General features: G+C 45.0%; 1 protein-coding gene and 1 pseudogene across 11 annotated transcripts in view; one reads left to right on the top strand and one right to left on the bottom strand.

Annotated features, from left to right (window-relative positions):
* The first annotated feature begins 828 nt into the window (after nucleotides 1-828).
* The window catches only part of CEP250 (centrosomal protein 250), a 50,031-nt gene continuing 38,445 nt past the window's right edge, over nucleotides 829-12,414 (top strand). For 8 of the 11 annotated variants that reach the window (XM_038572110.1, XM_038572116.1, XM_038572114.1 and 5 more), the window contains exons 1-3: nucleotides 1,094-1,193; nucleotides 10,828-11,117; nucleotides 11,556-11,612. In XM_038572110.1, coding sequence (XP_038428038.1) covers nucleotides 10,932-11,117; nucleotides 11,556-11,612 — 243 coding nt within the window. In that variant the 5' untranslated portion in view covers nucleotides 1,094-1,193; nucleotides 10,828-10,931. Of the gene's footprint in view, nucleotides 949-1,093; nucleotides 1,194-10,827; nucleotides 11,118-11,555; nucleotides 11,613-12,414 lie in introns of those variants that run through there. The other 3 variants (XM_038572112.1, XM_038572111.1, XM_038572117.1) reach the window with 3 other exon arrangements.
* LOC102156233 lies at nucleotides 4,800-5,141 on the bottom strand (annotated as a pseudogene).

Genomic DNA, 12,414 nt, shown 5'->3' on the forward strand with positions numbered 1-12,414 from the left:
ACGTAAGGTACTTGCTAAAATGCCAATTCCAGGACTCCACCCTTGGTTTTACCCACTCTCTAGGAGTAGAATCCAAGACTTTACACTTCTAAGAAATTCCCAGGGTTTTTTTTTTTTTTTTTTTTAATCCCAACTAAAAATTTAGAACCACTGAGTGGTAAAGAGACAGATAAATGAAATTTACAACTCCAAGAAAATGTTTTGATTGATAGTTTAAGATTATCAAAAGGCTATGAAATAACACCTGGGTCATAGAGGTAAGAGAGAGTCCTTTTTTTTTTTTTTTTTAAGATTTTATTTATTTATTCATGAGATATACAGAGAGGCAGACACAGGCAGAGGGAGAAGCAGGCTCCGTGCAGGGAGCTGCGGGACTCGATCCTGGGACTCCAGGATCACGCCCTGGGCCGAAGGCGGGCACTAAACCGCTGAGCCACCCAGGTGTCCCAGAGTCGTCTGGAAGTCAGGCTTACATAGAAAATTAGACAAACTGCAGTTCTCTGGAAGGATGTAAGACACTCGGGCAGGGACCACTCGGTGCAAGACGTAAGTGAGAAACAGTGCCGTGTGTCCAAACGACACTAAGTATGCTAGGAGTGTTGTGTGGCCTGAGGCTGCTCGGAGGTTGGAGGTCTGAACGCTGGAAAACCCTAGAACTGGTCGACGGGTAGATTTCCTCCAGACCCAGAAGCAGGTTCCCCCACCGCTCACGCAGTTGCTAATTGTATTCGGATTTGTGGGTGGAGCAGCGAGCAGGCGCACGAAGAACAAGGCCCCACACACATGCGCAGTGTAGTCTCGAAGCCCAGAGGATGATGGTTGAGGGCAAGATCTTTCTGTTACCAAGACTTCCCTTGCTCGAATCCAGCAACCCTGGCTGTCCTCGTTTCTGGCCAGGGAATCTTACGTGTCTTAGTGTAATCCCACTGTTCCTTCCGGGCCACTCCAGTAAGTCGGCTGCCAGTACTCAACATGGCGGCAGGCCCCCCTCAAGCGGCGCTATCCGCCGCAGGGCTCCCTGCTCGGGGGGCGGGGCCGCCGCCGGGGCGGGAGCCTGGGGGCGGGGCCTGGGCCGCGGGCGGGCGCTGGGCCCCCGCCCCCCGCCCCCCGCCCCCGGCCGGGCCTTAGTGGCTGCGTCTCCCACTCCCGCGCCGAGGATCACGCTGGAAATCGCGGGAGTCGAGCGTGGTGAGGTGGGGCCTCAGGGGCAGGCGGGAGGTGCCCGGGTTAACGGTCCAAGGCCCAGAGGCCCGCCCGCCCAGGGCGCCTTAGGGAATCCCGTTGGAGCAGCGGCCTCCCGTTTCCCGGGAGGAACCCGAGGCCCAGAGGCGGTCTGGGACCCATCCTCGGATTCCCGCCGCTTGCCCCCGCGTCCAGCCGCGGCCACCACGCTGGGCTCCAATCCGCGGAGAAAGGGAGCCTCCCGACCCTCGTACCCCAGGGCTGCCGAGTCCGGGAGTATCAGGAAAAGGCGCTGTGCTCTGCTGCGCGTCTCGCTCCCAGAATTTTGCGGCTCCCTCTGCCCTTGGGGCTTGGCACGTGATCTGTCCTAAAGCGCAGTCCCACCCGCCGCCCCGCTCGGGAGCTCGGGAACTCTGGTTCTTCAAATGTCGCTTCCTTGGAAATCTTTCCCGACCGCTTTCTGCAAGCGCCGTTCCTCCCACTGCTCGGTTCTTTAACCCGTTGCACCGAGTGATTTTTCCTGTGGCTCTTGTACAGCCGTGCAGTTGGGCCGTGATGCCTTTTTCGTCTCTATATTATTCCGGGGTCCGGCACATGATGATAAATAATAATATATCCTAAACAGTCACGAAGCGTCAAGTGCTACTAAATGCATTACATGGGAAGGCCCGCTTAATCCTCACAGTAATTTCATGAAGCGGGTTGTTACGTCTTCACATTTTATGCATGAAGAAACAGGCATTACAAGATCATTTTGCCTAGAGTTCCACAACTAATGAGTGGAGCTGGGCAGTGAATTCTAGGATGTCTGTTCCCAGAGCATGTGATAATTTCACAAACTGCCTTTGGGTTTGATAAATGTCTATTGGATTGTTTTTTACTTTAACCACATGCTTATGATGTGCATTTGATTGAGAAGGCTTGGAAAGGAGAATTGTTGTTCCCAAATTACATATAGAGTTCCTGACAAAACCGGCGCTAGAACCTACTGCCAGCCCTGTTTGTTCAGGCACACTCTACCTTTCTTTGCTCCTTTGCTGCCAGAGCTGCAGACCTAGACCTCATCACTTCACAGCCTTTAGGAAGTACCTCTCACAGAGATGTGATTTTTTTGTACTTCATGATTTAAGAGGCACTTTAATGTAATAGATTAACCCTAGAGTTTGGAAGCAGATTAGGGTTACATGTTTGCTCAGCTATAAATCATTTATGTCTCTTCCATTTTTTGAGTCTGTTTTCTTGTCTGCAAAATTAAGACAATGATCTCAAAGGTTTTTTTGTGAAGATTGCAAATAATTGTTTTGGGAGTAAAGTGCTATATAAGCTACATGATCTGTTTTTTACCTTTTAGGAGGTTATAGAGCTTTCAGCATTTTGTAAGACCATTGGTGATGTGGATCATATTACCTAATGCCTTATATTCTTTCATTCATTCAAATATTTAATGAGTAGCTGCTATATGCCAGGCACTGTTTTAGGAGCTGGGGATATAGCAGTCAATAAAACTATTCTTGCAAGTATTCTTAGAAGTATATTACACATAATAATCAGATAGGGACAGATAACACCAGTGTGTGGGAGGGGTCATGGTACTTTATATTGAGTGGTTAGGGAGCAACTTTAACTGAGAAGGTGATGGTTGAACAGAGACCTGAAGGTGGTAAGGGAGCAAGCGAATCAAGATAACTAACTGGAAGAAGAGGCCCAGAAAAGAGTGGGTAGTTTGGTGCGTTCCCAAGCACAAGCAGCAAGGAAGGCTGTGTGACTGGAGAGGAGTAGGAAATGGAATTAAAATGATTGGAGGCTAGGATCAAATAATTAGGAGCCTGTAGGCCATGAGGATGATTTTGGTTTTTACTCTGAGTAGCCATTGGAGGGTTCTGAGTTGCATAATCTGTCACTGTTTTAAAAGGATCACTCTGATTACTCTGTTGAGAAGGAACAAATTTTAGAAGCAAGGGTGGAAGCATCTCAGCTGTCTAGGGAGCTTTTGCAGTAATCTAAATGTATTCTCTATTGCTGGGGAAAAAAATCATCCCCAAATTTAGCAGCTTGAAATAGCAATTATTATCTCATACAGTTGTGGATTAGAAATCTAGGAGCAGGGTGAGTGGCACCTGGGTGGCTCAGTCCCTTAAGCGTCTGCTTTCGCCTCAGGTCACAATCCCAGGGTCCTGGGATGGAGTCCTGCATCAGGCTCACTGCTCAGTGGGGAGTCTGCTTCTCCCTCTCCTTCTGCCTGTCCCTGCTGCTTGTGCTCTCTCTCTCAAATAAATCTTCAAAAATAAAATCTTCAAAAAAAAAAAAAAAAAAATCTAGGGCAGCCCCGGTGGCGCGCGGTTTAGCGCCACCTGCAGCCTGGGGTGTGATCCTGGATACCCAGGATGGAGTCCCACATCCGGCTCCCTGCATGGAGCCTGCGTCTCCCTCTGTCTGTGTCTCTGTCTTTCCCTCTCTGAATAAATAAAAAATAAAATCTTAAAAAAAAAAAATCTAGGAGTGAGGCACAGTCAGGTTAAACATCTGATTCTTGATTTCAGCTCAGGTTGTGACCTCAAGGTTGTGGGATCTAGTCCCATGTCGGGCTCCACGTTTGGGATTCTCTCTCCTACCCCCTCTTCCCTTCCCGCTTATGCTCACTCTTTGTTTTTCAACATAAATAAGTCAACCTTAAAAAAAGAAGGCCAGGAGGAACTTAGCCAAGTGTTTCTGGCTTAGGATCTCTCAGGAGATGGCAGTCAAGTTGATGGCTGCTTTGCTCCCAAGATGTTTCCTTACTGCTAGGCCTTTTCACAGGGCTGCCTGAATGTCCTTAGGACGTGGTAGAGGGAGTGAAAAGAGAGAGAGAGGCTGTGGTGTCTTTTATGACCTTTTCTTGGAAGTCATTTCTACTTTATTCAGCTTCATTAACTTTATTCCAGTTCCTACTCCGGGAGAGAGAATTAGGCTCCGCCTCTTGAAGGAATAACAAAGAATTCGTGGGTATACCTTAAAGCCACCACTCCAGGCAAGAGAGAGTGGCTTGCCTCAGGATGGTGGTGGTGAGGGATTGAAAAGTGATACAATCTGGAAGAGCCAACAGGATTTGCCAGTAGATTGGTTACAGCATGTGAGAGAATGGAGTACATAAGACCCCAGGCTTTGGGCTTGAGCAGCCAGAAGGATGGAATTGCCATTTACTGAAATGAGGAAGATTGGAGGAGCAGAAGTTCACTTTTGGACAGGTTAACTTTGAGGTGCCTGTTAGACACCCATGTGGATAAGATAAATAGGTGTCTGGTTTACTCTAGGAGTGTGACTTTCCAGAGGGAAGTGTGGGCTGGGGAGGCACCATGGGGAGTCATGGTGCCATTGTAAGTCATGAAACTGGATGAGGTTGCCCAGGAAATGAATGTAGATGGAGGCGAGGTCTGAAGCCTGAGCCCTAGGGCCTCCAACCTTATGGAGAAGATGAAAAACCAGAAAAGGAGACTAAAAGGAGAGGCTGGAGAGGTGGGAGGAGAAAAGAGAAAGACCTCGCTTGGCAAATTTACGGAAGGGGCTGCATACTAATTTTTTTGTTGTTGTTCCCAAGTTTTATTCAGGAACTCATACAAAATATTCCAGATAAATGAGTTTTAATCCTCATCTTCCTCCTCTCCCTCCTCCTGGTTAATCTGGAAGTAACGCAACCAATCATGTAGATTATTCTCCTTCAAATATTTTTTGGTGGGATATTTCAAATACCTTTTGGAAAAAGTCCCCTTAGAAATTACAGTAATCTTGCTCTTGGTTACCACACCTCCACTGAGATTCCCAGCTTTTCCATTCACTTTGATTCTCTCTTGAAGAAAGTGCTCAAAATTGGAGCCTGCATGATTCCATCTTTTACAGGGTGGGTGCAAGTAAAGGGTAAACCTCAGAACTCACCTCTTTTTTCTTAACCACCCCCTTGCCACAAGGTTTTTCACGGGTGCCATGGCATACTGGAGGCAGAAAACATGCAACATTTTTGTGTGTGGAATAAGAAACAGAAATTGTTTCTGCAGACAAATATATGTAGTTTCTTTGCTCAGGAAGTAAAATGTTGTGCCTTTCAAGCATTTTTTCTTTTTTGCTTTAAGTGACAAATTCTATTTAATGATACTAGTCCCCATCCTAGTCCTTGCAGTATATATACCTCCGAGTCTAGGTGGTGTCATTTCTATATTAAACTTTATTTAAATACCCCTTTTGGAATTTGGGGTGAGGGGGACTAAACATAATGTATATCACTCTCTGTTACTTTCCCTCAGTTCAGAGGTTACTACCCTTCTGGTCTGGTTCCTAGCAAAAGGAGGTCAGTCTTGTTCCTGTCTGTGACCGACTGCCAGGAACGGAGTTCCAATTCATGAGTGTTTATGGGATAATTTAATTCATAAAAGATGAATGCATAAAAGAAGTGACTCTTTTTCCTTTTCCTGTCTATTCAGTGCTTTGCAGTTTGCAAAGCACACTGACATCCATTATCTCACGTGAATGAGATCCAGTCTGTTACCATTTGCCAACTACTGACCTTTTCTTTGTCTGGGGGGATACTGAAACCTGCCTGTCTTTTGGTACTCTGCTAGTTTGTTCTCTGGTAGATCTGACAGTGTTAATAAAACAGTGCTGAACTGCATCTTGAGAAAGCTCAGAACTAAATCTCAATTTCAGAAAGATCCCTGATGTAATTTTTCTCTGTTCATTCCCTCTCTAGAAAAAAAAAATTTTATTTATTTATTTATTTATTTATTTATTTATTTATTTATTTATTTATTTATAACAGACACAGAGAGGCAGAGACATAGGCAGGAGAAGCAAGCTCCTTGAGAGGAGCCTGATATGGGACTTGATCCCAGGATCCTGAGATCACCATCTGAGCCAAAGGCAGACGCTCAACTGCTGAGCCACCCAGGTGCCTCCACTCCCTAATGAATTTAAGTTTTATGGGGATTTTTTTTGTTTTAATCCTAAAACACTTCAAATTTTTTTAAAAAAGATTTTATTTATTTATTCATGAGAGATACAGAGAGAGAGAGAAACAGAGACACAGGCAGAGGGAGAAGCAGGCTCCATGCCAGGAGCCCGACGTGGGATTCGATCCCGGGACTCCAGGATGACACCCTGGGCCAAAGGCAGGCGCTAAACTGCTGAGCCACCCAGGGATCCCCCAAATCATTAAAAAATATATTTTATTTATTTATTCTTGAGAGACACAGAGAGAGACAGAGACCTAGGCAGAGCAAGAAGTAGGCTCCCTGTGGGGAACCTGATGTGGGACTCCATCCCAGGACCACAGGATCACACCCTGAACTGAAGGCAGATGCTCAACTGGTGAGCCACCCAGGTGCCCCTCAAATCATTTTTAAGATAAATTTTTTTAGAACAATTTTAGGTTTATAGAAAAATTGCGTAATACAAAGAGTTCCCATATGCCCTGTACCCCATTTCCCCTATTAGTAACATCTTATGTTCATATGGTACATTTGCTACAGTTCCAAATCATTTTTTGAGGTAAATGGGGCATATAAACAAAACATAAAAAAAATAAAGTTACTGCATTTCTGGAGTCCTCAGTTTCCTTATCTGTAAAATGGAAGGATTGGACTAAATTTTTATTTTTTTAAACTTTGATTTATTATTATTTTTTAAAGTACATTTAAAATTTTTTATTTATTCATGAAAGACACACAGAGAGAGATAGGCAGAGACATATGCAGAGGGAGAAGCAGACTCCATACGGGGAGCCCGATGCAGAACTCGATCCTGGGACCCCAGGATCATGCCCTGAACCGAAGGCAGATGCTCAACCGCTGAGCCACCCAGGCATCCCTCAACTAAATTTTTAAATAGCTCTAAAATTTTTGAGTTATCAGTTGAAGTAAAATAATTATGTAATTCTGATATAATTCCACTTATTTACTGAAGTATTACTATCACCTTCCCAAATAATGTATACATGTTAACAGCAGCCTTCTTTTTTTAAAAAAAGATTTATTTATTTTAGAGAGAAAGCACATGTGAGTAGGGGGAGAGGGAGAGTGAGAGAGAGAAAGGAAGCAGACTCCCCTTGGAGTCTGGAGTAGGACTTGGGGTTTGATCTCACGACCCATGAGATCATGACCTGAGCTAAAACCAAGAGTCGGACAGTTAACTGATTGAGCCACCGAAGTACCCCTATGTGTTAAGAGCAGCCTTAGCCTCATCCTAAGAGATGGTTTAGTAAGAGAATTCTGGGGACTGTGGCAGAGCTACCTGTAGAGATATAGGCTGAACTATATGACATTATCATTTTTGTAGGTTAAAAAATGGGCAAATATTGACAACTTTCTATGGTTCAACCAAATATCAAGGGGGTGAGGGGAGGAGGGAGGAGGAATTCAAAGGAGGAGGAGAGGCCTCTCAGACTCCCAGCACATGCAAAAGCCCAGCCCAGCCCAGAGCAGCCCTAATAGGATTAGAGAAAAGGCCCATCAAGTCCCTTGAACCTTGAAGCAACTCAGAGCTGCTCTTGTTGCTGGCAGTGTTGGCAGCAAGAGTGGTTTCCCAGCAAGTTTGTGCCTCCTACTAGCAGAGAGAGACTGAGCCATCATTTAACAGAGACACAGTGAGCTGGTTGACACAGCCCTGGTGGAAAGGAAGAGCAGAAAAAGAAGATCTTTGGAGTGTGAGGGAAGACTGCTCATTCAGGTTAGAGGCTAGGAAGAGGCAGCCTGCGGTGTTGGTGCCATTCTACTCTTCTTACTTGATGCATTTTCCTTATGGTCTACTTCAAGCTCTACAAACTCAGCTGTCTTCTGTTGTCCAGGAGGTAATGTAAATTAGTAAACTGAGTTTTCTTCTGTAACTCCTATAAGAAAAGCAATAGCACAAGTTCAACGATCAATGACAACTAAAATCTGCTATCAGCGTGAGGGAGAGAATAGGCTGGGGCTGGGGGATGGTGTGTTGGGGGTAGAGACTGGTAAACTAACGAGAATATGTCCTGTCTAAGGGGGAAGACACATGTAACTGCAGCTGGTTGTTGCCTTGTAGGAATACAGGTCACAGTTTGCTAGATACTCGGATTCTCCAAAAGAGCCAGAAATAAGAATTGTTTTTTAAAGATTTATATATTTATTTATTTGAGAGAGAGAGAGCACTTGAGCATGAGTGGGAGGGTAGAAGGAGAGAATCTGAAGCAGAGTCCTTGCTGAGTGCAGAGACAGACACAGGGCTCAATCCCATGACTCCTAGATCATGACCTCTGCTGAAACCTGAGTCAGATGAACGCTCCATCAACCCAGGCACCCTCAGAAATAAGATTTTATTTTTACATGCATTCTCCCACTGGTAAATGTTTGTACCTACTTTGAATTCTTAAAAGCTTGATATAGGCCACATAATGGTTGAAAAGAACCAGCAGGCCACACTTGTAACCTCTGCCAAGGATTTAGACTTGCCTGGAGTAGAGGCCTACATGGATTTCTTCAACCTACTAATGACCAAAATGAATTAGATAGCTTTTGCTTTTGAGGAATTTACAGATTAGTAGAGAAGATAGATAAATAATAATGATAAAATGTAATTTAGTCAAATGTAATTTAGACTCTATATATTATATATACAGTTAAATATATATAAATTTCTTATGTGTAATAATGTCATATACATAGCTAGAAAAGTGATTAACTCTTCCTGGGTATATCTGGGATGACATGATAGGGGGTGGCATTTGAGCCAGGATGTAGGAAATCAACAGTTTAGTGCATTAAAGGGATTTGGGGCCTTGAAACTCCCACTGTATATGGAAATGTTAGATTTGCATTTGCTCTATATACCGCTTTCTTCAGATGGGCTGCTGGCTGGACCAAGCGGGCATCTCTAATATTCTAATAATCTAATAATATCTAATAATAATCTAATATTCTATTTTCTTGATAGGTAATTGGAAAAACAAATATTCCTTAACCCTTTTGGGGTTATGCCTCAGGGTTAATTAAATGAGAACTCTAACCTACCCACCTCCTCCCAGGTTATTGTGTGTTTTAGAGGCCTCAGAAACTCAGAGGTCACATGGCTGGTAGCCCTCATATTTAGATAAGGGGCTGAAAGAGAAGTGGTATGTCTGAGATCACAGAACCCATTAGAGGCAGAGCTTGAACTGGCATTCCAAACTTCCTGACCACTGTGCTTTCCCCTCTCCTGGGGATCTCTCAAGGTCTCTGGTTAAGCTGGCGTCCCTGCTCTCCCCATCTCCCCTCCGCCCCTGTGGGTGACAGGTTGCCCTGATTTGGCCCAGCTTCTGCTGGGTGAGGAGGTTTACTATCCTGCTGAAGCTGATTGCTCATCCCCCACCCCCTCTCTCTTAATGGATCTCCTGCCTGAAATGCCTGCTACTCCATTTCTTTTTCAGAGAGTCAAACTTGCTTGTATTCAAATCCCTAATCAACCAAATGCCAATTGTATGAATTTGGACAACTTTTGTTTAACCTTTCTAATTTCTTAACTGAGGTGTAACCTTTGTAAGCCTCCGCTTCTTCATCCACGTACAAACAGTTGTAGTATTACCTACACTGAAATGTGATAGAAAGGCATTGGAAGGTTTCAAGATTCTTGTGATGACAAAATAACATAGTACAGGTAAAGCAGTTAACTGTGACTGACATGTAGACAGGTCAAGGATTAATTATGACAGGATTAATTATGACAAGGATTAATTATGATGATGATGATTTGCACAGTTCACAGACCAGCAGGTTAGGTTTAATGCCCTTCCACTATTTTCTCTTACTGTTCTATACTGCTTCTGTTACGATTACATATGCCACATTGTGTTGTGATTGTGTCCTTCTCCTCTGCTAGACTAGAAATACCTTCAGGGATTTATCCCATAGATGTTTATTAGGCTCTCTGCCAGGCACTAGGGATGCAGTGGTAAACCAGGAGCTCTTGATCTAGTGCAGAGTCCCAGAAGGAAACATTGGTCCTGTGAGCTTGTCTAATGGTTCCCAATAGATTTGGAAGTGATACTTAGCTCTCACGCCACTTAGAGGTTAGGGTCCATGTTAGTATTTTATTTATTTATTTATTTATTTATTTATTTATTTATTTATGTATTTAAAAATATTTTATTTATTCATTCATGAGAAGCACGGAGAGGAGAGAGAGAGGCAGAGACACAGGCAGAGGGAGAAGCAGGCCCCATGCAGGGAGCCCGACGCGGGACTCGATCCCGGGTCTCCAGGATCACACCCTGGGCTGAAGGCGGCACTAAACCGCTGAGCCACCAGGGCTGCCCCCATGTTAGTATTTTAAAGGCTCTGATGGGTCCTGTAATAAAGGAACCCACTTACTTTGTCCAACCCAGCTTTGCCAGACCTACTATTTGGTGAGTAAATTTGTTTTTTTTTTTGTTTTTAATTTTTATTTATTTATGATAGTCACACAGAGAGAAAGAGAGAGAGGCAGAGACACAGGCAGAGGGAGAAGCAGGCTCCATGCACCGGGAGCCCGATGTGGGATTCGATCCCGGGTCTCCAGGATCGCGCCCTGGGCCAAAGGCAGGCGCCAAACCGCTGCGCCACCCAGGGATCCCATATTTGGTGAGTAAATTTGAATCACCTAGACATTCTTTTCAACTCCTCTGTGTGCTTTCGTCCCCAGCTCAAGAGGCACTCCACGTGGCACAGCAATGATTAGAGACTTTACTAGGAGTGAACAGCCTCTGGCCAGATAAGGGATTGTGAGCTTACCTGTTTGGTGCTCCCATGGAGACGCGAGGCCCTGGGTTGAACAATATGAAGCCCCAGTCACTGCAGTTGGTGCTGGAGGAGCAAGTACTAGCACTACAGCAGCAGATGGCAGAGAACCAAGCAGCCTCCTGGCGGAAGCTGAAGAACTCCCAGGAGGCCCAGCAGAGGCAAGCAACCCTCGTGAGGAAGCTGCAGGCCAAGGTGAGGCAGCTACCCTTGCAGGAAGGCAAAGAGAACACTGCCAAATGAATGCTGAGTGTAATGTGGGATAAGGGTTCTAGGAGACAGAACCATGTGGTGGGAATGTCCCTAAACAGCCTCTCCTGTGATGCTCACAACTACTCCATGAGATGTATATCCTGTCGTTTTTAAAGATGATGGTCACAAGGGCTAAATTAGTTGTCTGTGTTCTCCTAGGCTAGAGCTAGGACCTGGCCCTGTGTTTTCTGGTTCCAAAGCCAATAGGCACAGAGAGTATGTTTAACTGACTAAGTAGAAATTATAAGATGTATGGACTTACCCCACTATTACCACCTAGACCCTGTTCACAGCAGATTTGCCCCAAATCCTCCATGACCTTTTGTTTGGGCTTTTTATACCAGCCATGACCATCACCACATCCTGCTCTGTTTGCCTCAGGTGTTGCAGTACCGGACCTGGTGCCAAGAGCTGGAGAAGCAGCTGGAAGCCACTGGGGTGAGTGAGGCTGTTCTGTGTTCCCTCTGTGCCCTCATTGAATATACCTGTAAGGACAGCCCTGTTTGCTGACTGAGGGAGGTTGTGGTCTGATAAGGCGGTGTTCGGTGGAAGTCTGTCTTCAGCCCCTGAGAGCTTTATCACACAGATACTTTCGTTGGACTGGCTATTCCAGGCCTGTCAGACGCCAACCCTTGGCTCTCTAAAGACAAAATGCAGCTTCAGGAGATTTAATCAGACTGGAAAGGATATGGTATCAGAGGGAAGAAATGCATTTTTCCTCCAGAAGGTGTCAGTGTTTATCTGTCTTAGATGCCGACCTTTGCAGGCCTAAACTTGTTTGTGGCAGAGGGATTTACTTGTGCCACTGGCTGGGTAGAGCTGACTTTGAAAAAACCATTGCCTTTGTTCCAGCTCCCTCTCGCCACCTTCTCACATTACCCTCAGAAAAGTTCTCTCAGGAAGGAAAGAACCAAAACTTAGTGAGCACCATTCTATGTAGGCCAGGCACCATTAGACATTGTCAGATAATGATGTCACTCAATCCACAAGGCAACTTTTCTAGAGGAATGGTGTTTCCTTCATTTTGTAGTGAAGACTTTGTGGCTCAGAGAAGCTGAAAAACTTCCTGAGGTAAAAAATGTAGTGTAGTAGAAGTCAAGGCCATTAGTGAAAGCTGTATCTCATGCTTCTTGGGCTGAAAGCTCTTTTCACTACCAAATGCCATGTTTGAGCAGATGTCACAGGTTCACTCTGGGAGGAGGGGATGCCATGGATTTACCTTCAGGCTGTAGTGATTGAG

Source organism: Canis lupus, chromosome 24 (genome assembly GCF_011100685.1).
Source record: "Canis lupus familiaris isolate Mischka breed German Shepherd chromosome 24, alternate assembly UU_Cfam_GSD_1.0, whole genome shotgun sequence".
Lineage (NCBI taxonomy): Eukaryota > Metazoa > Chordata > Mammalia > Carnivora > Canidae > Canis > Canis lupus.